The sequence below is a fragment of the Aotus nancymaae genome, unplaced genomic scaffold (assembly GCF_030222135.1).
Source record: "Aotus nancymaae isolate 86718 unplaced genomic scaffold, 86718_ANA_hifiasm-v0.15.2.pri h1tg000117l, whole genome shotgun sequence".
NCBI classification, from domain to species: domain Eukaryota; kingdom Metazoa; phylum Chordata; class Mammalia; order Primates; family Aotidae; genus Aotus; species Aotus nancymaae.
In genome coordinates, this window is record NW_026988532.1 from 7,060,398 (window position 1) to 7,087,306 (window position 26,909).

Consider the following 26,909-nt stretch of genomic DNA (forward strand, 5'->3'; position numbering starts at 1 on the left):
CTGATGGCAAGAAGACACCTAGGAGACAATTTCAATAATCCCAGTGATGACTACCTCAACTTAAAGGCAAAAACAATGAGGGATAAAGAAAAGGCGTTTTGACCAGGTGTGGTGGCTCACGCCTATAATCCCAGCACTTTGGGAAGCAGAAGCTAGTGGATCACCTGAGGTCAGGAGTTCAAGACCAGCCTGGTCAACATGGCAAAGCCCCATCTCTACTCAAAACATAAAAAATTAGCCAGGTGTGATGGTGCACACCTATAATCCCAGCTACTCAGGAGGCTGAGGCAGGAGAATTGCTTGAACCCAGGAGGTGGAGGTTAAAGTGAGCCAAGATCGCACCACTGCACTCTAGCCTGGGTGGCAGAACAAGACTCCATTTCAAAAAAAAAGAATAAAGTACTTCAGTTTTAAACAAAATGAGTTTTAAGCAATCATGTGACACCTAAATAGCTAATCATGTGCAAATATGAGAAATTCTAGAGTAAACAAAAGTTTATTTTCCTCACTGCAGGACTTTTCAGTTCCTTTACCATGCTATATCTCACAAATACAATATGCAGTGTTTACCAAACTCATTGGAACAAGAATATATTTTCTCCAGGCTTCCTATTAGCATTTCTTGGGACAATGGGATTCCTTGCAAAGTTATTTGGGAAATATTATTCCAGAAGTTTTCAACTGTCTTTAGGTTACAGAAGAGTAAAGAGCTTATTGAACTGACTCAAAAATAATTAGGAAACAGACTAAAATATGAACTTGAATAATCACTAAGGTATAAAAAATGTCTTTGCATGGCTTGGGTACTAAAGTTCTATAAGAGGAGGTAAGAATGGGAAAATCTGCCAAGCATTAAATACCCCTACAAAAGTGAAAAAGATGAGGAGGTTGCTAAAAAGGTCAACTCTATCCAAAAACAAAGGAGGGGAATAGTGCTAATGATGCGGGAATTGTGTTAACAGCCAGCCAGACACATACATTAGGAAAGGCTAGAACTGTTCCCTCCTCCTCTGCCTAAAACACAATGGCCTTGGAACAAGCTATCTTTGTTCAGGGAAGAATCTCTGCAGAGCTCCCCCTTAGTTATGTAAATACAGGCAAGCCTCCTACTGCTCAGGGGGACAAAGCAAAGGAGGCCTTGGTGAGTGGAGGTTGACTCCTGACAGTCTCCTTGCCAGGCTGAGCCAGCTCTAGGCTGAAAGTTGGCTAATTTGTGGGAAAATTCAAGAGCCTTGAGGGAGGAAAAATACTGGGGATCCCAAATGCTGCTCTGAGACTGGAGGTTGGTACCCTGTAAGGGCTGAATGAGGAGTACGTGACCCAAGCTTGCTGACAGAATACAAGGAGCCACTGAATAGAATTCATCACAAAGCTAGGGAGATAGGGCCTGGCCAGGCTCAATTCAAAAGCTAAAATGCTATAGGGATGAAGGAAAGTGGTGTGGGCAGGATGGGGTTGAGAAGGGCTGAAAATACAAGGGCATTGCTAGCATCAGAGAACTAAAGCTCCCCCAGGAACCACACACAACCAGTCTTGTGCAACGGCACCACACTAGAAGACAAAGAGATCAAGCTCCTGTGGGGCTTTGAAGCAAGGCTGATTTAAGCCTCACTGACTATGTAAAGCCCAGAGATTTCTGGATAATTTGGGTGGGAAATACTTCGAGAGAAATGTCAAACTTGTTTTATGTCAAACAAGTAACTAAAAAGATTTACACACTAAGATGATTCTTCTTGTTTACATACGTGTATATTAAAACATGTTTCCAGGTGTTGATTAATGTGTATGCACTACATAGTAAGGATCTTTCAAGCCATGCCAAGGCGAGGCTCCTGGAGCCACCTGTAGCAAATGAAGGCTCAGGAGCCTTTTCTTGGGAGGTTTTTCTCATGACAGGGAAAGCCAGACAGTTTCATGAGAATAGACATGCAGTAGTAAACCCTTGCAGGCTCTCAAGTAGCTTGTTGTGTTGCCTGTGGTGACCTAAACCTCAAGGTCTATGATATTTCTGGAATCAATGGTAAGGAAAAGAAAGCATTTACTATGAAGCTGGGACTGTACTTCTATTTAATTATTTACATGCTGCAAAATAGGTTCTGGGACTTTGTCTTCATATCTCCTCTTCAGTATATGATAGAAGATGTAGAGGCTAACAAATGGTCTCCAAATTGCCTGGAACTTTCATAATAAAAGTTAACATATCTGTAAACCTGAAATCATTTAACTGGTGAAACACAGTGAATCACTTAGCTTTATCCTACTCTTGGTTAGGAAAATAATGAAAACTGGCTCAAAAAAGAGAAAAGGAGGAAATGTATTGGTTCATGGCATGGAAAAACCTATAGATATGTATTTAGCTCTGGGCACAGCCTGATTCCCACTTCACATGATGTCACTAGGTTCATCCTCAACTACTCTATTCCCTCTGAAATGGGTCCTTTTTTCTTTTTTTTTTTTTGAGACAGAGTTTCGCTCTTGTTACCCAGGCTAGAGTGCAATGGCACGATCTCAGCTCACCGCAACCTCCGCCTCCTGGGTTCAGGCAATTCTCCCGCCTCAGCCTCCTGAGTAGCTGGGATTACAGGCACGCGCCACCATACCCAGCTAATTTTTGGTATTTTTAGTAGAGACGGGGTTTCACCATGTTCACCAGGATGGTCTCGATCTCTTGACCTCATGATCCACCCGCCTCGGCCTCCCAAAATGCTGGGATTACAGGCATGAGCCACTGCGCCCGGACCCGAAATGGGTCCATTTTGAAACTCCATGTGGTACCCAGATGGCTATAGCTCCACCAAGCCTCAGACTCACATCTACAGTCGTCTGTATCAGGAAGAGAGAAAAATAAAACTGCCCTTGCAAATGTCTTATTGGTCCCAACTGAGTGACTCACCCCATTCCTGAACCATCACTATGTGTTCAAAGGCATGGGATATAATTGATTAAACCATCCAAACTCTATAAGTGAGAAAGAGGAAAGGGTGGTTTTTCAAAGGAGATGCAAGGCCACAGAAGGAAAGAGAAAAGATGGCTGTGCAAAATAAAACAGAAGAGTGCTACACAACATTAGAAAGAAGTTTATTTCTTAATCTCACCCCCTCCAATATCGATATTTTTCTTGCACTTAATTCAAAATTCGACACTTACGTTTACCAATGAATCCCAAAATCATTAAAAATAATAACAGTGTTAATAATAGTAATGATAAGAGTACTTACCTTGGACCAAGACACTCTGTTAAGCACTTGACATACACGATTTCATTTAACACTCACCTAAACTCGATACATAGATGAGGAAACTGAAACTCAAAGAAGTTACTTGCCCAAGACTGTATACTAATCAGGACCTTAACTGGAATCCAAATCAAGATCCAACTCAGAAACCATGTTTGGTTTTGTTTTTTAATTTTCTATTTCCACAGGTTTTGGGGGAACAGGGGTTACATGAGTAAGTTCTTTAGTGGTGATTTGCGAGATTTCGGTGCACCCATCACCCAAGCAGTATACACTGAACCCAATTTCTAGTGTTTTATCCCTCACTCCCCATTTGCACTTTCCCGAGCCCCCAGAGTCCACTGTATCATTCTTATGCCTTTGCATCCTCATAGCTTAGCTCCCACATGAGTGAGAATATACAATGTTTGGTTTCCCATTCCTGAGTTACTTCACTTAGAATAACAGTCTCCAGTTCCATCCAGGTTGCTGCAAATGCCATTAATTCATTCCTTTTTATGGCTGAGTAGTATTTCATCATGTATGTATGTATATATATATACACACATCACAATTTCTGTATCCACATTGACGGGCATTGGGTTAATTCCACACTTTTTGCAATTGTGAACTGCTATAAACATGAGTGTGCAAGTATCTTTTGATATAAATAACTTCTTTTCCTCCAGCTAGATACCCAGTAGTAGTATTGCTGGATCAAATGGTAGTTCTACTTTTAGTTATTTAAGAAATCGCCACACTGTTTTCCATAGTGGTTGTACTAGTTTACATTCCCACTAGCAGTATAGAAGTGTTCCCTTTTCACCACATCCAGGTCAACAGGTATTATTTTTTGATTTCTTGATTATGGCCATTTTTGCAGGAGTAAGGTAGTATCCCACTGTGGTTTTCATTTGCATTTCCCTGATCATTAGTGATGGTGAGTATTTTTTACATGTTTGTTGGCCATTTGTATGTTTTCTTTTGGGAACTGTCTACTCATGTCCTTAGCCCACTTTTTGATGGGATTGGTTTTATTCTTGCTAACTTGTTTGAGTTCCTTGTAGATTCTGGATATTAGTCCTTTGTTGGATGTGTAGATTGTGAAGAATTTCTCCTACTCTGTGGGTTGTCTGTTTACTCTGCTGACTGTTCCTTTTGCTGTGAAGAAGCTCTTTAGTTTAATTCTTAACTAAATGGCAACTCTCTCCACCCCCACCCCAATAATGTTCTTACCTGTATCCCTGACTAACCCCTAAGCTGATGCTCTGAATTCCTTTTGACAGTGCCTGTCCTGAACCTGAACATGATGAAACTATCCTACTGCAATTCAAATCAACTGGAACTACCACTGGTCAGGTGTGGATACTCTTTGGTTTAAGAAAATACATAACTTTACACTTGCAAAGTGCTTTACAATACTTGAAACAACAGTGTGTCATGGGAAGCAAGCCCTTACACTCACCCAGAGCAAGGGTAAGGAGCTGACTTTAGTCACTCATCTGAACAGTGGCAACCTGACTTCCATTACTCTCTAGAAATGGTCTCATTAAAGAAAAAATCCCATGTGCTTCTGTGCTGTAAATGTGCCAACAGACAGCTCAGTAGGAAACATTTCCAAAGAGCAATATAATCATAAAATGACAATTGAAACAGTTGTGAAAAATTCTTTATATACAGTATGGAAATGAACAAAGTTATAGATACTGTTATAATGTCAAAAATAATATAGTAATTTCTAATATTATTCTGGAGGGGAACATTTTAATTACTTTTCTTAAGCCAAAAAGTTAACTAACAAGATTTTACTTACTTTTGTTGCCAGAAAGCCAGAAAGAGATTTCTTTTTTTCAAAAGTAAGAAAGTAAATGGTTTTTCAAAACATAAACCCCCAACACGCCCCATTCCCCCATTCCCCCTCAGACCTCAGCAGTCTTAGACAAGAAATCTCCCTCTTTCAGGAAGCTTTTCAGTATTTTTCAACCCTGAAGAGTGAGAGTCTCATTTAACCTCAAGGCCTCTGCTGACTCTTAATTGAGTTCAAGTTACTAAACTCACTCCTCTTTCCTGTGTTATTTAAAAAGCATAGAAAGCGTTTCAAACTATTCTAAGTTTTCTTGATGTTGGTTGAGTTTGAAGTGAATTACTATTGAGTAAAGAGTTCAATACTAAGAATTAAAGGTAACGGCCAGGCGCGGTGGCTCACGCCTGTAATCCCAGCACTTTGGGAGGCCGAGGCGGATGGATCACGAGGTCAAGAGATCGAGATCATCCTGGTGAACATGGTGAAACCCCGTCTCTACTAAAAATACAAAAAATCAGCTGGACATGGTGGCACGTGCCTGTAATCCCAGCTACTCAGGAGGCTGAGGCAGGAGAATTGCCTAAACTCAGGAGGCGGAGGTTGCGGTGAGCCGAGATCGCGCCATTGCACTCCAGCCTGGGTAACAAGAGCGAAACTCCATCTCAAAAAAAAAAAAAAGAATTAAAAGTAACACTGAAAGGCAGAATTATCATAAGCCCTTCTAGAGGACCCCAAATGGATGCTCTTCACCATCTCAATAAAATACAAATTATCATTCATGTTAACATTGTTTCCAGGATTTTCTAAAAGAAAACATATCCATATCAAGCCTAAGATTCAAAATAAATTTCCTGAAACCCAAACAGGATTTTCTAAAAGAAAACACATCCATATCAAGCCTAAGATTCAAAATAAATTTCCTGAACCCCACTAATCTTGGACAAAGATTAGTGAGCAAACACTGCAATGAGAAAACAGGGAGGAGGGTTTAGCTAAGAATTGATTGCATGTGTATAGATGAGAATTTGTGAATCACATGACTATTTAGAGTCAGTAACTTTAACCACCACTGGGTTGCAGACTCATGCAGTATCTTAAATCTCTCCTTTCTTTCCAAAGTAAAATTAGATGCCAAGTAACACATCACTTATGTTTTTTAATTTTATAAATTCCTTTAAGTTCATCCTTTTCTCTGACCATCCACATAGCAGTGAGACCCAAAACACAGACACTGGACAAGAAAAACAGGACTGAGAAGCCAGAGGCCTGAGCTCCAGATCTTGTTCCTCTTCCCAAGCAAGGAGACCCTGGAATCACTATCTAAGCACCTCCCCATGTCTTAGCTTCCTCATCTGAAGAATGTCTTCACAAGACTATTATGAGAATCAAAGGAGGTCAGTAATACTAAGCACTCTGAAAACTTCGAAATGCTATAAAAACATTAGGTGCTGCTATTACAATTAATATATTCTTAGGCAAAAAGGTGCAAAATACACACGAATTTCAGATTCACCATTGTAGGAACTGAAGCAGAGAGGAGAGCCCACATATTTTCATTTTAAGTTAACAAAAAATGTATTTAAATCCTAAGAAATGAAGGAAAATAGCCTGTCCACATCCTGTTAAAATGTGTATTTTCATATCAGAAATTATTTTGTTGCTGAATTAACACTCTATTCACATTTTTTCAACTTAAAAATTTTAAACTACATGAATTATTCCAGTTCCATTACTCACAAGCTAGGATCCATAAATGGGAAAAATAATAGTACTCACATATTAGAACTGATGTGATGATTCCCTCATTACATGCTAAGCACATGTTACATGCTATTTGAATGTTTGCACTGTAGTACAATAGCAGAGAATCAGCTAGACCTAAGTTCAAACCACTGCTTCAATCCCTAATAGATATACAATTTGGGATGTAGATTTTCTCCTCTATACAATGAAGAGAAAATGTAGTGCCTACTTCCTAATGTTGTCAAAATAATTTTCAAAATTTTATCACGGAGACTGAAAAGGCTGCACATTTTAAGTGTTCAATAAGTGGTGGTATTGGCAGTTTTTACTTAGAGCATATAATGCTTACTAGCATTAGTATTGATAAACTATGAAATGATACCACAAATTATTTAACTTTCAGTGTTTTCTTAGATTATACAGTTCTAAAGAGATACCTACTCCAATCTTGGCAGCAGCAAAACGTAAGTGACTACAATGTAGGTTCAAATTCTAAACCCCAATCTCAAGTTTAATTCTGTTTCCGATCTACCATTGCTAAAATATTTTAAGCAGTCAAAAATACATTTATCCTTAAGAAGCATACAGTTTATGCTTTCACATTCAATTTTTTGTAGTATCAACTCTCCTACAAAGCTTCCATTGTCTAATCAATCTAGGATGCAATCTTATTCCACTAGAACACCATGCATTTTAAAATATTTACATATTTTTCCAATATTTATCAACACCATTTCTTGCAAATTTAAATGAAAAATAAATAGTTCCTTAATGAGATTTAAAAAGTCAAAACTTTTTTCATTTTTCATTTCCCCAATTCATTTTCATTTTTCATTTCCCCTCTTGGTGAAAATAAAGGAAAATAAAGGAAGATTTTTTTTTAAGGTACAGGAGGAATAGGGGGATGGATAAAAGAAAAAGAAAACCAGAAATCTCTCTGGTGTTTTTCAGGGCCAACAGCTTAGAGAAGTGTCCACCTCACCTGTGCTTCATGGCCACAGAAAAATACGCTACCACTTCACTTACTAAGGGCTTGGCTTTCAGTTCCCAGTACTTATTATCATCTTTTTTCCTCCATCAATTTTTCGACCTCAGGACAGTTAAATCATAGCTTTCCAGAGATTAAAGGAATCTTAGAAACCACATTCTTATCCCCCCTTCCCTTTGTACAGCTTTGCAAGCTCGAAGGCAGCCTAATGCCCGAGAAGGCTGGTGACTTCTAGATCACAAAATGAGCCTGAGTTAAGACCAGAGAGAGAACCCAGGCCTTCCCCTTCCACAGATAGAGTGGCTTCCCCATATGTGCTGTATTTCAGCATCTAATTTCCTATATTGCTGTCTCAAGTTTATACTGTTTAGCAAAGAGCAATCCATTGGTTTTTATTTTCTAACCAAAATATTACATCTCAGAGATCAAAAAAGTATCACTCTCAAACAGCCTTTTGATAAGACACTAGCACCTGAATTACAAAAGCAAGGACAAACTTCTCAATAACATTAGTTTTTTCCTTATCATGCACTTATTTTCATAATGCAATTACATCAGCATGAGCTGAAGTCCCGTCACCTTAATTACCTGACTCTTTTATGGCTGGTTACTTGTGAGAGGTTTATGTTCATTCACTTCATAATTTTTTAAAGGATGATTTTTCACTTATTATACACATGTTCAGTGTGCATACAACAACAGTAAATATTAAAACAATTTCCATGTGAAAAATGTCCCTGAAATCCAACAATTATCTGCTGAAATCCAAGCAACAGAAATTATTCAACAATCTCAAACACTTGTGATTCATGTCTTCTCTGCGTCACCTAATCAAGTGTCAAAATAGAGAAAAAAACAGCAGAACATTCTCAACTTCCAAAAATTAGGAGCTTTCAAATATAGAGAAGACTGGAGGAAAAGAATACTGGTCCTTACCCCTGAGTGCCCAGTGATCGATCTAAAGGGCAGATAATAGTAACCCTATTATCTGAGGTGACTAGCAGAAAAAAATTACCTCTGGAGAAAAGATTCCCTCCCCCTATACTACTTTAATTACAAAATAATATTAATCCCATTTGGAAAGTTGATGCCAATTTTGTTGTTGTTGTTTTATGTGTATGGTTTCTGTTTATTTTTGCTAAGCCATCTACATGTGAAATTTAACTATACAATACAGAATTACATAAACCACTTAAGTTACATGCCCTACTTCAACATTTAAAGCAATTTGCTTAAATTTCGCCAGTTAAAAAGTAATATTAAAAACAAAGTATATTACCTTTCCAAAGTCACGAACATCAAACAGGTCAAATGCCTCGAAGAGTTCACTTTTCCTCATTCCAAACGTCTCACAACAGGCCGTGAGAAATGTCCTTATGTTCTTCAAACAGAGAAACTGAGGAATGGGAAAGAGATGTTAGCATAGAGTTAATCATTCTGAATGTTATCTATCTTCTGTAACAGTCAGACTGCTCTAAAAATGACAAGAAAGCATCAAGCAGCCTTGAGGTTACTTTTCAATTACTCATTCAGCAGTCATGACCAAGCATGCAGTCTCTCTCAGGCACAAGTGACACAGCTGTGACCAAGGCAATTTCTACCCTCATGAAATTTATATTCTAATATGAAAAGGCAGACAAACAGAGGAATAAACACAAAAAATCAAGTGTTTTTACTTTCATATGGTGATAAGTGCAATAGGGAAAAATAAAGCCTGGAGGAGGGATCAGGAGAGCTGGTGGGGCTGGGTGGGGGGACTTAAACAGGATGGTTAGAGAAGGTCTCACAGAGAAGAGGATGGTGGAGCAGAGATCTGAGGTGCAAAGGGAGCAAGCCATGCAGAACCGCAGCACACAAGAGCCCAGCCTAAAGAAGCATCCCTTACCAAGGCCCTGGCACAGAGGCCTCTGAGCATGTCTGAGAAAGGGGTCAATGCAGCAAGGCAGAGTGAGTAACAGGGGAAACAGGAGGAGAGATGGAAAGTAATGGGGTCAGATGATGAAGATCCTTATTGGACAGCTTTTACTCTGACTGATATGGGAGTACACTTGAAGGCCTTGGGCCAAAAGGGGGACATAATCTGATGGTTTAAAAAGGTCTTTTTGGGTTGCTGTGCTGAATACAGAATGAAAGGGACTAGAGCAAGGATGGAGGCAGAAAAACCAAACAGAAAGCTCTTACAATAACCCAGGTGAGAGACAACTGTGGGAAGACCACAGTGCGGTCACATTTTGACTGTGTTAAATCTGATATGCCTAAGGTCAGTCATCCAATAAGTGTGGGGTCCAGGGGATAGATGTGTACTTCACACAGAAAAATGAGGAGGAGCTCACAAAGGAGTCTAAGTAGGAGTGACCAGTGGGGAAGCAGGAAAACCAGAAGATAGGGCTTTCCTGAACCCAAGTAAAGAGAGTGTTTCTAGATGAAGGGAGTGAAAAACTATGTTAGATGCTGCAGATGGCCAAATAAGATTTAGACCAAGTGCTGCCCATGGACTCTAGCAGTGTGAAAGTCACAGGTACCTTGACAAAAGCAGGTTCTGTATAAAGGGTGAAAGGCTTCTTGGAGTTGGTTTCAGAGACAGAAAAGAGGAAGTGAAGATATAATATAGACACCTGAGTTTTGCTGCAGAGGAGAACGGAGAAATGGTCAAGAGTTTTAAGAAACAGCAGATAAAGTCGTGACATGTTTCTGTTTTGAAGGGAATAACTTGATGGGTGGAGGGGGGGAGTTGGTCACAAAAGAGAGAGGGACAGTTCCCCAAATGTAGTCCTGATTAGGCAAAGTGGGGAGAGATCAAGAGTTCAACTGCAGAAGCTGACTTTAGAGAAGAGCACGGTCAGTTCATTCACACTGTAACAGGGACATAGGAGGGAAGGCAGACACTATTGACTGCTTAAAAAAACAAAAGTTAAAATTTGCTTTTAGTATCTAAAAGACTGACATGCACCTAGACAAAATACACACATACCCTAAAAGTGAATTAATTCTTTTTGGAAATATTAGCTGCAGTGTCATATACATGAAAAGTTTAAATAAATGCAGCTTATTATATAAGTTATACCAAAATAAAGTTTAAAAAAATGGATAAAACCTACTAACCATCAAAAAGTGAGCAACATATTAGCTAATTGTTGTATCTTTGCTTTTTTAAAAGTGTTGCCAATGTTTTATTTCATTATTTTATCTTGATTTGTTTTTTTAATTTGCAAAAAGCATATCTTTTTTACTTCACCTATTAATACATTTGAAACATTCAGATTATTAATAGTCTTAACTTAGACACACTTTACTTTTTATAGGAATCATTCTCAGAAGCTTAACTATTTCAGGAGAGATTAAAACCACAAGGGAAGCATCATAAACCCTTTGAAACACAAAAGCATCAGCTAATCTGCACATGAAGTTACTGCTTTCACTTTAAAAAATTCATAAGAGACCTTTAAGACACAGAATCACTCTGCATGTAGCTCTTCCACATAGAATTGCTTATTTACAGATTAAAAGCCCTGCATTCTGCCAAGACAGATAACAATTACTCTCTTGGGGATTACGCAACTGCTCTCTTACAATATCATTTACATAATTAAGTGCCCAGCTCATAGCTCACAAAGGAACAAAGTATAATTGCACATGCCACCCTCTGAAGATTTCTCACCAAACTCAAACATTCCCCACCTATAGGGAAAGCTGCAGAAGACTTCCACTAACGTGCTTTGTTCACTAATCCAGAAAAGCAAGTATTATTACTAAAAGTTAAAATATGAAATATTGCATGCACAGAAGATTTAAAAAGAGGCCCTCCCCTTACTTCTGGAATTCATCTTAAACTTACTTTTCCCTTAACTAGTTCAATTCTACTAAATTCCACAAATGTTTACTGAATTTGAAAGTCACTAATATACTCTCACTTTTCCAGGCAATCCTCAAATTTGGTCACCACTTTATTTATGTATTTTTCAGTCAACAGTTTTTGAATACCTACAACATTACAGACAACGGAAATGTTAAAAATAAAGACAAAGCTCTTCCTCTCTATTAAATTTATCAGGAGATTTTCCCAGTGCTCCAAAATTTGACTAACACTAGGCTCACACTTCACTCAATGCTCACAAGTATTTGGCTCTGTGCACATACAGGAACAGAGTTGAGGGATGGAGGAAGTGAGCCTGCCAGCCTGCCAGCAGTCCACTCCAGGATTTTGCTTTGTTTTTACCATACTGATTTTTTTCCAGTTTATTTATTTTTTTAATTTCAGAACAAAAGTTGAAAGAATAATACAATGAACATTCCATCTATGCAACAATTGCAACATAGTGCCATATATGCTTTTGCATGCATACCCCTTATATATTTATAAAATTTATTTTGTTGAACTATTTGAAAATGAATTACAGATAGTCCTTGACTCCTAAATACTCTGACTCTACATGCATCTCCTAGGAATAAGAACATTTTCCTACAGGTCAACAATACCATTATATCTAAGAAAATTAATAATTTCATATTATCTAATATCCATTCCACATTCAAATTTCCTCAACTGCCCACTTTTTGTACTAGTTTTTTCCCCAGTCTAGGATCCAATCATGTTTTAACCACTGCATGTCACTGTTTTATCTTTGCAGTATCATTTAATCTAAAAATCCTGTTGCCTTTATTCTTCTTTAATGATGAAGAGTCCAGGCTGGTAGTCTTACAATATGTCCCACTTTCTGCATTTGTTTGATTGTTTCTTCATGGTATCATTAAACCTATAATTCTTTCACTTGTATTTCCTGTGAACTGAAGGCTAAATTTAGATTTAAATTAAATGGTTTTGATAAAAGTACTTCATACTGTGAACTTCATATTTCATCACCTCAGAAGACACAAAATATTAGGCTATCCCATTGTTACTGATGCTAAACTCAATCATTTGGTTAAAATGGTTACTGCCACATCTCTCCACTGTAAAGGTACACATCCCCCCTTTATACCAGTAAGTAACCCAGGGGCGAAGATATGGTACCATGTGGCTGTCCTATTTCCCAATAATTTTTCACTATGGGATTAGCATCCCTTGATCATCCTTGCTTCAATTATTCCACATGGGATTTTAAAATGTGATTTTTCTAACTCTATTATTCTTTTATTATGTATTCTCTAGTATTCTTTTATTAAAAAAAAAAAAAAAAGAAAGAAAAAAAAGAGCTTCCCCTAACCCTCCCTTTTTTCTATTTGTGTAATAATCTATTGCCATCATTATTTTTTTAATGCTCTTCTTGTCCCAAGTTTGGCCACTGGGGGTCCCTTCAAATTGGTTCATGTTTCCTTTTGGCATAATTAATCATTACATTAATCTTTGTTTTATTGCTTTCTTATATGAAGTTGTCCCAGACCCATCTCACATTTCACTGCTGTAGTTCTGGAATCAGCCATTTCTCCAAGTAAGTCTTATTTTCATTTATACAATGAATAGTATTTGGAAACCAGCCCGAGCACCACGCTGCTCCTAGATTACAAGAGCCAATTCCATGAGAAGGACCAATACCTCCACCATTTGCTTAAGCAATCTATCACTTGCAACAGAAAGGCTAATATACACAGGATTGGCCTAACTGTCCCCTAATGTTCCTCTTAGACAATCCTATAATTTCTTTGTGGACTGCATAATAAGCCAACTCTTATCTCACTGTGTTCAGCAAAAAGAAACTTGAGATAACTGAAGAAAACTGATGAATGATTTTATGGCTGGAGATGGAACTGATGTTTTTGGCACAACATTACTTGAGTATAAGGCGGTGTTTTTTTTCCCAGTCTATTCATTCTTTGAGATCAGAAGCTATCTGCTAGACCTTTGAATCATCTGAAGCAGCTTCAAATATACTGCCTTCAGAGACAGTTTATGAGTCACAAGGGCAAATCCACCTCACTGTTTCATAACCAAACCTATTTTTGACAAAAAAAAAAAATTGTACAACTTTGCTAAATCATCTAACTTATTTACATGAGTTAACTTTAGAATCTGTGAGAATTTCAGTACTTAGAATTAAGTAACTTTAAATTTCTTTAAATATTCAGCATTATCCATATAAAAGTTGCCAATTAAGGATACACAAAAGTTTAAACAGCCATGCATCCTCATTTAACAAATATTCATGAGGTGCCTCTTACGTGCTAGGCATAATGAAACTTCATGAAATAAATCCTCAATTGGGTGGTGATTTATTAATGTATTAAACAAATGTTAACTGAATAAAAACTGCCAAGAACTGGGTACAAGAAAAGCAAACACGATCCAGACTGTACGCTCAAAGGCTTATTATAGTCAGAGAGAACATATAGATAAGTGAGTTCACAGTTGCACAGTAGTGTGGCAAGTGCAATGAAGAATACATTCAAGGCCAGGCACGGTGGCTCACGCCTATAATCCTGGCACTCTGGGAGGCCAAAGCGGGCAGATCACGAGGTGAAGAGACCAAGACCATCTTTTTAGTAGAAACCCTGTCTCTATTGAAAATACAAAAATTAGCTGTGCATAGTGGCATGCGCCTACAGTCCCAGCTAGGCAGGAAGGTGAGGCAGGAGAATCGCTTGACCCCAGGAGGGGGAAGTTGCAGTGAGTCGAGATTGCACCACTGCACTCCAGCCTGGGTGACAGAGCATGACTCTATCTCAAAAAAAAAAAAAACATTCAAATGCTCCTTGAGAGCCCTAGACCATCAGGGAGCAGCTTTCTTGAATAACTGATACATGAGGTAAGAAAGGATGAGTGGGAGTCACCTACACAAAGAGAAGGAGTGGTTGGTGTTCAGAAGGCAGAAAGGCAGTTTCCAGACTTGGAGTGAGAGGGTGCTCCAGGTAAATGGCAAAGCATGTGCATGAAAGCATGGACCACATGGGGCAGTGGAAGTGGTTGAGATGGACACTTCTCTGGACAAGAGCACCGACAGAGGAACAGGTGAGGGGAGATGGAATTTCCATGGCATGCCAAAGGGATCTGGGCTTTATCCTAGAAGAAGAGATGAGGTCAAAAGGTCTTAATTAGGAAACTGGAGGCCATGCATGGTGGCTCCACCTGTAATCCCAATACTTCAGGAGGCCGAGGCAGGCAGATCACCTTAGGTCAGGAGTTTGAGACCATCCTAGCCAACATGGCAAAGCCTCATCTCTACCAAAAATACAAAAATTAGCCAGTTGTGGTGGTGCAAGCCTGTAGTGCCAGCTACTGGGGAGGCTAAGGCACAAGAACTGCTTGATCTTGGGTGGTGGAGGTTGCAGTGAACTGAGATCATGCCATTGCACTCCAGCCTGTTCAACAAAGTGAGACTCTGTCTCAAAAAAAAAAAAAAGTCGGGGGGGGATACTCAGCTTGGCACTTTATGATTATTGGTGTTGTAGTGACGCCGAAGTGCTTGCTATGTGCCAAACCATATACTAAATGTTCATGCCATTCAATCCTCACAACAATTCAATCAGAAAAGCTTTATTTTTTTTAATACACACTGAGGCTTAGAGATTTACCAACATTTACATAACTGCTTTTGCCAAAGTAATAAAGTCAGGATTCGAATCTACACATCCTGGCTACAGAGCCTATATCCTTAACTACCACGTTATACTAACTCCATTTTTGCAGCATATAGAACTAAATGTTTTTCTTCTTACTACAGAGATGATGTGGCATAGGTAGACAAGACAAGGACAATCAGGACGTCATTATATAATTTAATAAGAAATGATGTGATTTAGACTACAACAGTAGAAGGAGAAATGGAAAGAACTCTAGGAGACTACATGGAAAAGAAATATTTGGTAATTGATTGAGCGTGTGTGGGGAAGCAGTGGAGAGAAAACAGAAGACCTCAGAATTATAACCGTGCCTCTCTCTGCCTTGGGCACTGGATGGATAGCAGGGCATTCACTGAAAATGGTAACTTAGCAAGTTGGGGAACATAGTGTGTGAAAAGGAGGTCAAGGAGTCAGTTACTTCCTGTCTTCACATATGCAAACTCCCAGTAATTAGATGCTGCCTAGCCTCTCTCTCAGGTATATCCAGTGAAAAGTGAAATATTCCAATAACAAAGCCATGTGTCTTCAACAATCATGCTTAGCCTCTCTGCCTCTTCAGAAAGGCAAGAATAGCTTGCTTATTCCAAGGTGAGGAAGGAAAATGGTAGAAAAGCACTCAATATTGATGCATGTACCTTCTGAAGAAGAACGTTTAACACCATCAAGGTCTAAAACATCCTAATATTATACATCAGGCCAAAGCTCCTCCTCTATCCCTCTCTAAAGGGCTCAGATCATCCTTTTTTTAACTGGTAAGGAGGAAGAGGTGGAAGGAAAATAATAACATCAAGTTTTTCTCTTACTGGGGTTTTCTACTGTCCCTTTCACCATGTCTTCTCTATCTCTCTTTTAAAATTAGGTGAGCTAAATCTTTTTTTTTTTTTTGAAACATAGTCTTACCCTGTCGCCAGGCGCCAGGCTGGAGTGCAGTGGTGGGATCTCCGCTCACCGCAACCTCCGCCTCCCAGGTTCAAGCAATTCTCCTGTCTCAGCCTTCCAAGTAGCTGGGACTACAGGCGCGCGCCACCACGCCCAGCTAATTTTTGTATTTTTAGAAGAGACAGGGTTTCACCATGCTGGCTAGGATGGTCTTGATTTCTTGACCTCATGATCTGCCCGCCTAAGCCTCCCAAAGTGCTGGGATTACAGGCGTGAGTTACCACGCCCGGCTAGGTAAGCTAAATCTTACATCTCCTTGAAATTTAATAAAAGAAGAAGAATTTTTATTTGAATGAGGACTTTGTCCTTTTCCCCTGTGAATCAGTGGGTCCCAACAGAGGGGGCATTACATCCTCATTCTAAGAAATCTATCTTCAGATGTCCCCTGAATTACACAATAAGTATGTTACAAGTGGTGTCAGTTCGGACTGCACAATACGAAGCTTCAAATTATTTTCATACTGATGCTAATATCATAAGTAAATGACAACTCTGAAAAACATGCAGAAAAGAGATAAATGGAGAAGGGCTATTCTTTGGCTCAAATCTTATGCACAATTCACTAAACCAAAACCTCCCTATTCCCAGCAAATTAAAAGCCAATATTTTTGTTTTGATTATTGTCCAGGCCACAACTCATTTTTAATGGGTAATTTTTTAAGTCACTCATTCAAAATACAGTAATTTACCATTTAAAGTTAACAGGGTTTCTTTTTTTTTTTTTTTTTTTTTTTTGCAGTATTCAATGATAATATATTTTCATGAGTTATATGTAACTATATTGAAATGGCTAAGCTCATAAATGCAGGGCTAAATTGTGAAAACACATGCACCCTCTTTGCTCTGCAGCACCTGGCTGACACCTGTTAATGGTAATAACTGTGCTTAACTATAATATATCTGTCTGACCACCTAGTGCCCTATGAAATAGTAAATATTTGAGAGTAAAGAAAACATCTATATCAGCTGTGTATCCCATAGATTTTATAGCACATACATGTTTTCAAATAAATTGATGAAAGAATGCTGATGCAGTTTATCTTTAGGAAAAACTAAATGCAACCATTTCTTAGTAGTCAGGGAACTCAGTACAATTTTACAATAAATTGCCATCATATCCTCTTACTTCAATGTTAATGTAGCAATGTGTCTTTTTTAAGTTACCTAAGAACATTTTTAGAAGTTATGTTAATATTTATAGATAATATCAATAAAGATTTTAAATTATTAGGCAATTACATTCATAAGCATGATCTTTAGTCTGTGTTTCCTGCCTCTGGTGCGTGTTCAGTGGGAAGCTGCCAACTGATTTTTCAGGGGCCCTTGGACATTAGTCACCATAACACACACACACAAGCCCTCTGCTGCTTTCAACAGCTCTTGTCCTCATAAGAGGGAGCACTGTACCACTCTCCCCTGGCAGAAACTTAGACTTAGAAACTCAGTTTCAAGGGTTTTTCTGTCAATCCCTGCATTAGCCCCTGGACACAGAAAAGGAAAACAAGCAGCATCTATACCCTTCCTTTTGTATTTTTAGTCTTTGAGCTGAAAAACTGAATACGTGGGAAGTACGGAGGTCAAAGTTAGCCTGAATCATCTATTTCACTAAGTTAATTAACCTGCTAATGAAAGCGGCGCACGTGACTGCCTTCAGTGAAATAAAGTAGCACTCAAGTATTTTGTTAGCCAGAAGACAGCCAGCTCAAAGCAAGCCAGAGATGAGGCCCAGTCTACAAAAAAAGAAAAAAAAAAGTTAAAAAGAATTAATAAGATCTGGTATTCGATAGCACAACAGGGGATTATACTCAATAGTAATTAACTGTACATATTAAAATAACTAGAAGAGTACAACTGAATTGTTTGTATCACAAAGGATAAATGTTTGAGGGGACAGATACTCAATTTTCTATGATGTGATTATTACACACTACATGCCTGTACCAAAATAGCTCATGTATCCCGTAAATATATACACCTACTATGTATCCATAAAAATTAAAAATATGTTTAGGGTGTGTGTGTTTGTGTGTGTTTGTGTGTGTGTTTTGAGACAGGGTCTTTCTTGCTCTATCGCCCAGGCTGGATTGCAGTGGTGCAATCTCAGTTCACTGCAGCCTCAGTCTGATCTTGTGGGCTCAAGTGATCCACCCACCTCAGTCTCTAGACTACCTTGCCTCACTAATTTATTTTTTTGTACAGATGAGGTCTCACTATGTTTCCCAGTCTGGCCTTGAACTCCTGGGCTCGAATTCTCCTCCCACCTCAACCTCCCAAAGTGCTGGAATTATAAGCATGAGCCACCATGCCTGGCCCAAAGAATTAAACAGTTTTTTAAATATAAAAATTTAAAAAAATATGACCCAATCTACATTCCAAAGAAAGCTTGCAAGGTTCTCCACTTAGGGTATGGAAAACAAGGGTTTCTTTCTGCAGGTGCCATAAAAAAGTAACAGAATACAGTAGCTAAAGTCAGGATTTTGATATCAGTGGAAATCGTGGTGGTTTAACAATAGTAAAGTCAATAGTAAAAACAGTGGAATAGAAGTAGTGGCAGTAACTGGACTAGCAGTGGTGGTGACAGCAGCTGCTAACACAAGCATGGAGGGTGAGGAACCGAATCTCACACTACTCATATGTGGGCTAGAAATGAACTGCCCTTTCAAGACAGAGGAGCTTCAGCACTGCATACCAGCCAGGAAAACAGCTCCCTGTGAAGCAGGGAACAAGAATCTCCATGCTGGCCTCACCCCAGGGGGAGGGGAGCTGGTGTTGTTCCTCATTAGAGCACAACACTCAAAATGAGGGAAAAGTCTGTGGTAACATGTAAGTCTTATGCTTTAATTTCTTTTATCTTTTTGAGATGGAATATTTTTCCTTAACTGGATAATACTGCTTTATGACACGCTAATGGCAGACTACATTAGTTTACTAAACGAATTCTGTTATGCTGTAATTTGAACTCTCCTCACTACAACTCATTTAAAAAGCACCAACAGTTTTTAAAAAAGGAAAAGAAAAATACAATTCAAAAACATTACATTTTAATTACTCATGAGTAAAGTAATAAGTAATTGGAAATCATCACTGGGAGAACACGGAATAGTCAAGCATAACACACCTACAGAAAGATAATTATCTCCAAATTAGGAGGTACATTTACCTGCCTACCCACCTCTTCATGTCTAAGTCTCTTCTGTCTTATTTAACCTGCCCTTGACTTGTAACAATACTTAACTGTATCAGGTAACTACCATTATAATTCCCATTTACAGATGAAGCCATCGGTGCACAGACAGGTAAAACAATTGGTCCTACGTCACATAGCCAGTAAGTGATGGGGCAAGGTTCTATCCCAGGCTGTTGCTCCCAAGTCCATGACTTCAACAACCATGATATTCTGGTCTCTTATATGACAGACTGTCCCAAATGAGGGAGCTGGTAGCTACAAGTTCTGTCCTGAAGGGGATGATAATCTTGTGAAGGAAAGAAACACATGAACAGGACATGTCAATCTCAGTGTAACACTAGGTTTAGTTCCAATGAAGGGAGGTAGATTCGGATTCGTATCTCCAAGGAAGTGGCTGAACTGAACACCCAACTATGAACAAAAAGGTCATGAGAAACAGTATGGTTAGAAGCAAGGGGACTAGCACAAGCAAAGGCCTGGCCAAAATTTTGGAGGAAATGCAGCAGTTCAACTGGAAGTCAGAATTAATTTATCTGACAAGGTAATGTCTCACAGCAATGACTGCATCCTACAAACAACTTATAGTATTGACACATGTCCCAGGCATGACACTAAGAACCTGCCTTGGAGTATCTCAGTTAATACACATAACCCAATGAAGAAGATGCCATTATTCCATTCTATCCATAATGAAATTGAGATGCCACAAATAACCCAAAGCTATGGTAGCTAATGAGTGTAGAGACAAATCCAACTCTCCTACCGGCACTCCTCCCTGCCATATGAGGCCTCTTGGGGAGGAGGTTCTACAGCAGCCTTAGGACTGGACTGCAGGCACCTGCCATTTATTCAGACCTGTGTTCCACTCTAAGGAATGTCCGGCATGACACCACTCCTCAGGAAAACATACTACAACCAGCTTAACTTGTTGGAACAAACCAAGTTGAGGACTTCCTCTATTTGGTTTTACCCCCAATGCTTTAAGAAATCTAAGAGGATGACTGAGCTAAGATGGGTTCTGTATAGTGGGTAGTTTCCAAAACAGCTTTTCTCTTCCTATGAATCTTATTCATCTAGGTTTGTACAAACTTATACTTTCTTCCTTCAATTCCAACCACGCTGGAAACTTCCGTCACAGTGCTGCGTTCCTCACCCTTTGCCCTCTCCCGCAGCACATCCCCACCCAGGAGATCATGCTTTTATATCTGCTGCTGCTCTGCAGTGTTTAGTATAAACTCAAATTTATAAAATAAAAACGAAACAAAAACCTTCACTTGTCATGGAAAAGAAAAACTGTTAGAAAAGTTTTAAATAAAATACAACAAAACCACATCCAAAACCATTACATTAAATGTTCTACCAATTGTATTTCTATTCAAAGGCAAGGAAACAAAGTAAAGTAAAACAAGAAAGTAAATATAAGTTATTAAGTTAAACTAGAAATAGATGAAACATTTGTTAGTATGTTTTCACTGGTCAAAGAGAACTTCTCCACGTTTGCTCTCAACCCTAAGGCTCTGGGCCAATCCGAGCCCTAGGCCCCATCCCTTACCCACTGAGGCTCTACCCAGCCCTGGCAGCAAGCAGTAGCCACGAGGACTGCCCTGTTACCCACATGGCAGACACACTTCAGTCAAACTCCAGTCAGTCAGCTTTGATCTGAATGGCTTCAATCACAGACTGAATTTAGCACTTTCTTTTGTCTAGGTGACCCACCAGTGCATGTTGTTAAAAACAGCAATAGCAAGAATACTCTTATAAATAATCTGATTTTAAATCATTGTATCAAATATCACAAGAATTATTCTTTGGGATGGAAATATATCCAATACATAAAATCAGCAACCATTCATTCTGACTTTTTATGGATCTTTTATTAAATGTAAATTCCACAACATTGTCCTATCTCCATGATAAATGCCCCCAAAATACCCATATTGAATATCCAAATTACATTCCTCATATTGCCTTTCATATTCAGAATGTTTTAAAAAATCTTTTACAAAGCATGTGTCTTAATTTTTAGTTCAAAACCCTTGGTTACTGTTCACAGAAAGCCAAGGTGTATAAGTGCCACTTCTGAATGGTACCACTATGATACCCCAACCCATACACCAACACCACCCGCTGCTCAGATACCTGGCCCTCTCTGATGTTTCATGACCCCCAGGTGCTTTGATCTGCTTACCTAAACTAAATACATAATAATTTTTCTGGCGTATCTTTAATTTTTCCAGTTCATTTTCTTGTCATTTTGTAACAATTAAGTAGAAAAGATGTATCATTAAACTTGAAATAATTATTAGTTTTACAAAATAACCATTTTTCTGGCCTCCAGCCAAGCTGTTGTTTTGGTTCTATACAAAAATTTTGGGGGGTTACTTTGTAAAGTATCTTTAAGATCAGACTTAAGAATACTATGTTAATTCTTCTATATAAAGTAAAATGAAAGGACTAATGGTTACTTTATAAACTTGCCTTATTATGCCTACTGGCATAATGGCAGGAATAATAATAATAGCATAATGGCATAATAAAATATATCGGAGAACACTGTTATTAACCATGTATCTTCTGTATGAACCATATATCACAAGACTGTGATATCTTCTTTATTGAAAGTGGTAATCTGTAGTGCAAGTAAAAACAAAGCGCAACATTCCCCACAAGCGATTTCAACTTCAGAAAAAAGTGGCCTATATAATTTCTATGTAGAAATAACCAACAAAAACAGTATTTAAACTGCAACTCAGATCAGCAAAATACTTAGCACTAGAATAGGCAACCTCCCCTCCCCTCTTCTGTCCCCCAACTACAAAGGAGAACACCACTTTCTTTCGGCAGGCTTCTTCTATACCCTGATTCACATTTTTTTTTCTTTTTGGAAACAAAGTTTCACTCTTATCACCCAGGCTAGAGTGCAATGCCACAATCTAGGCTCACTGCAACCTCCACCTCCCAGGTTCAAGCGACTCTCCTGTCTCAGCCTCTCGAGTAGCTGAGATTACAGGTGCCCACCACCATGCCCTGCTAATTTTTCAATTTTTGTAGAGACCATATTGACTAGGCTGGTCTCAAACTCCTAACCTCAGGTGATCCACCTGCCTTGGCCTCCCAAAGTGCTGGGATTACAGGCGTGGGCCACTGCACCCAGCCTACCCTGATTCACTTTGGAACAAAATTATTCTAGTATATATCAGTCACTGTTTCTCTGTACTGAATTACATTCTATTTTCTGTCTATATTTCTACCTAATTGATATTCTCTCAGCACCCACACTCCTCTGAATTTAGCATCATCTCCAAATTTTATGTAAATTTAAAGATAGGCTCATCTACATTTTATAGTCCGGGGCTTAGAGAAGGTAAGTAACCGTCCTAAATTCACCTACCGTACCCAGTGCCAGTGAGCCAGTGGGTGTGTGATTTGAATGCAGGCCTGTCTGACTCCTCGGACCATTCTTAAGGACTACAGTAAATTATCTCCTTTATGACCAACAATTATTGATGGCAGAGCTAGGATTTGCATCCATGTCTTTTGTTCCTAGTTCTCCTGTACAATTTGTGTGTGTGTGTGTGTGAGAGAGAGAGAGAGAGAAAGAGAGACACCTGTCACTTGCCATGTAGCAGGCTATTTTCAGGGCATATAACAATGACCAAAAACCTCAAAATTCTGTTACTATGTAACACTATACAACTGGATAGATTTTATGAAAGATGTTTGATTAAAATAATACAACATCTGAGAAGAGAGAATGACTATCACTACCCAGAGTTGCCATGCAAGACTTAACACAGAAATGTAATGGTGTGAAGAATAAGAAATACTCCAGGTAGAGGAAGAAGAAATGAAGAATGACTATGTAATTTATTGTCCAAAACAGATTTTTTTAAAGAAACAGACGCTAGCAATAACTGTGGTAGGACAACAGGGCTTGAACCAGGACCATCTGTGGTGAACCAGAACAATGGTCTTCAGACAGAAAAAAAAAACTGGTTTAGGCAGAAGGCACTAAATATACTGTTATGGCTTCTTAAAGATCCATAACATTTCAAACAGTGTTCAATATTTAAAAAATAAATAAAGCAAACCCTACAACACATCTGCCTTACAGGGGTAGAGTGACAATAGATAACCACTGAAGAAACAGCCTATAAATAGCTACCTAGGTGAGAGTCTAGAATGATGTAGCACAGTCTATTCAGGAAGTTGTATGATCTAAAAGTATCTTCCATTTTTGGCAGAAAAATGGCTAAGTTAGGTGCAGATTTGGAGAACACAGACATTAAGGTATTTAAGAAACTTGGGGATAAAGATAAAACAATTCATTGAAATTGATTTCACTGTGAACATCTGACTCAAAGAAGGAGGACTAAAGACATCTGGCTATGGAAATTAACAGAATTTGGGAGACTCTACCCATTTATTTTAATTTTATTACCTGCTTTTATTACCTGATTGAGAAACTTATTTGTGGCTTATACTCCAGATTTGAGCTCTGCTCACTATTTCACAATCTTTATTTTATAAAAATAAAATTGTATATTTTTTTCTAAGTATAGTATCAATGCTTAGGATTTGCTCTAACATCACCATATCAGCAAGAAGTAGTAAATTGTGAGTAGGATTCGTGGACATATGTCAGAGTCCAGAGTGCTAACCATTACACTATGGATCATGTACATATATCATACATATTGTTATCTGTATGTTTATAAATACAAACATGTGATTTTCTTAATAAATACAAACATGTGATTTTCTTAATAAATACCACCACGTCTATGCAGTGTCTATTCTGGAAATATTAGCCATATCGAATACCAACCAGGTTAAAGAATATCCAATTAAGTATAAGAAATACTTCTTGGTCTTTTCTTTTTCTCACTTTTGTCTTAGCCTTCCAATAAACCCTACCACCTCTAAATCAAAGAGAGTTTGCATCCTCTTCAGAAACTTGCTAATCCAATCAAACTCCATTACCCCTCCTCACATTCCCACCATACACACTATTTCTGTCTTGGGCTCAATAGCGAATTAACAGTGTTTTACTTCCAGTGGCAAGAGAAAAATCTAACAAGGAAACATAAATGGATAAACTAACTTGAATTCTGTTAATTCCCACAACCAGATACCTTTAGTCTGCCTTCTTTGAGTCAAATGTTCACAGTGAAATTAATTCAATGAATTAAATGTTTTATCCTTCTTTATCCCTAACTCTAGCAAATACCTTAACTTCTGTGGTCTGCAAATCTGCAACTAACCTAGCCATTTTTCTGCCAAAAATGGAAGATACTGTAACTGGGTTTTTTTCTTGAGTGCCAGCGAGGCACAGCTCCTGTGGGTTTTTGGTCTCCAACCTCTTAAAGAATAAGCGGTGGGGCCACTGCAGGTGTGTCGTATGCTCATAAAAGTAAATATCGGACCCAAGAAGTGTTGCAGAAAGGTGATTTTATTTAGATAGAGAAAAGAGAAGGAAAGGAGAAGAACAGAAAGGATTCCACAAAGAGTGTGGAAGGGGATTCCAGAGGGGAAATCCCAGAGGGAGCTCCCACCATGTGGGAGGGGATTCCAGAGAGTTAGAAATCCGGTGTGGGTGAAGGAGCAGGGGAATTTATCCTGGGAGAAATTCCCACCTTCCCAAGTTCTTCTGGCCAATGAAAGGAGTTCATTTAAACTTCTGCTGGGGTGATTGACTTTTAGTTTCTTCCTGTGCCTGCAAAATTCAAACATAAGCCACTGAATCTCCTGGATGGAGAGAGATGGGAGGTGGGCATGGCGCTGGGAAATTCTTGCCCTTAAAACTATGCCCCCTCATGGACTCGGAAAGAGAATACATTCCCTCAATACTTTGGGATCATACAACTTCCTCAATAGACTATGCTAGATCATTCTAGAACTCTCTTCTCCCTAAGTAGGTATTTATAGGCTGTTTCTTCAGTAGTTATTCATTGCCACTTTACTCCTATAAGGCAGATGTGGTGTAGGGTTTTATTATTATTTTTATAATCTAACACTGTTTAAAATGTTATGTGATTTTTAAACAACAGCCACCTGTACATGTAGCTCCTTCTGCCTAAGACAGTTTTTCTATGTGAAGACCATTGTCCTGGTTCACCACAGATGGTCGTTCAAGCCCTGTTGTCCTACCACAATTATTGCTAGTGCCCCTTTCTTTAAAAAAAAATCTGTTTTGGACAATACACTACATAGTCATTCTTCATTTCTTTTTCCTCTACCTGGCGTATTCCTCATTCTTCATGCTGTTACATTTCTGTGTTAAGCCTTGCATGGCAACTCCAGGTAGTGATAGTCATTCTCTCTTCTTAGATCATTTTAATCAAATATCTTTCACAAATTCTATACTAACAGAATTGAGGTTTTTGGTCATTATTATATGCCCTGATCGTGGACTACTACAAGGCAAATGAGATACACACACACAGGCACACAGAGCGAGAGGATACACAGGCAAAGAAAACTAGGAACAAAAGACCTTAATGCAAATCCTGACTGCCATCAAGAATTGTGTGACCAGAAGGAGGTAACTTAGTGTAGTCATTAAGAACAGGCTCAGGTGTCAGACCAGGCTGCTTTCAAGTCACCCATCCACTAGCTAGGTAAATTTGAAAGGTAACCTATCCTTTTAAGCTCCAGATTATAAAATGTAGATGATTCTGTCTTCCTTATAGATAGTATTTAGTGAAATTATGCCTGTCAAATATAATTTTAAGAAGCAGTAAGCTTTCACTAAATATTACTTATTGCTAATGATAAAACAATAAATCATGAAATAAAAATATATCCCTAAGTTTATGCCATTAATATGTCACAATGGCATACCAATGTTAGTGGAATTATCATTATTAGGCAATCGTTTAACCCAAGAGAGTCTTGGTTTGTCCTTTTATAATACGGGGAAAATTATGTTTTCCTTAAAGGACTTGTATTAGGAGAGATAATCTATAAGGAATCTAAGTTTCATTAACTGATTTAATTCATTAAGCACTGACTGAGTATCCATTATGTGCTAGGTACCACTTTAAGCACAGGCTGAGATTAGATGCTAAAGATACAAAGAGAAGATAGGCCTTTTCCCAAAGAGTTCATAGTCTAAGGAGCAGCATTTAATCTGAGGGAGTTGTACAGATGCAATATCATTGCCATCTCTTACTCTCCTGTAAACTTCCTTTTCTGATTCTCTTTCTCTTTCTTTTCCATTTTTTGTTTGTTTGTTTGTTTCTTTAACCACCATTCCATCTTTGCTACCTGAATTTAGGCAAAAAACAAAAAATTAATTACAAAAAAAAATCAATGACATAAACTACTCTGTATCTATACATAAAGACTATAATAAATTCACTAAATCAATATGTATTCATTAAAAATTATAGGCATTCTAAAATTATTTTGTGAGTGAATATTTTTCCCTGAATTTCTGAAAATCAAGTATTAGGTTTGCTCATGTCATACTCTCCA

General features: G+C 38.4%; 1 protein-coding gene across 2 annotated transcripts in view; it reads right to left on the reverse strand.

Annotated features, from left to right (window-relative positions):
* The window catches only part of VAV3 (vav guanine nucleotide exchange factor 3), a 389,657-nt gene that overhangs the window by 290,094 nt on the left and 72,654 nt on the right, over positions 1–26,909 (reverse strand). For both annotated transcript variants that reach the window (XM_012466320.3, XM_021667516.2), the window contains exon 2: positions 9,030–9,146. In XM_012466320.3, coding sequence (XP_012321743.1) covers positions 9,030–9,146 — 117 coding nt within the window. The remainder of the gene's footprint in view (positions 1–9,029; positions 9,147–26,909) is intronic.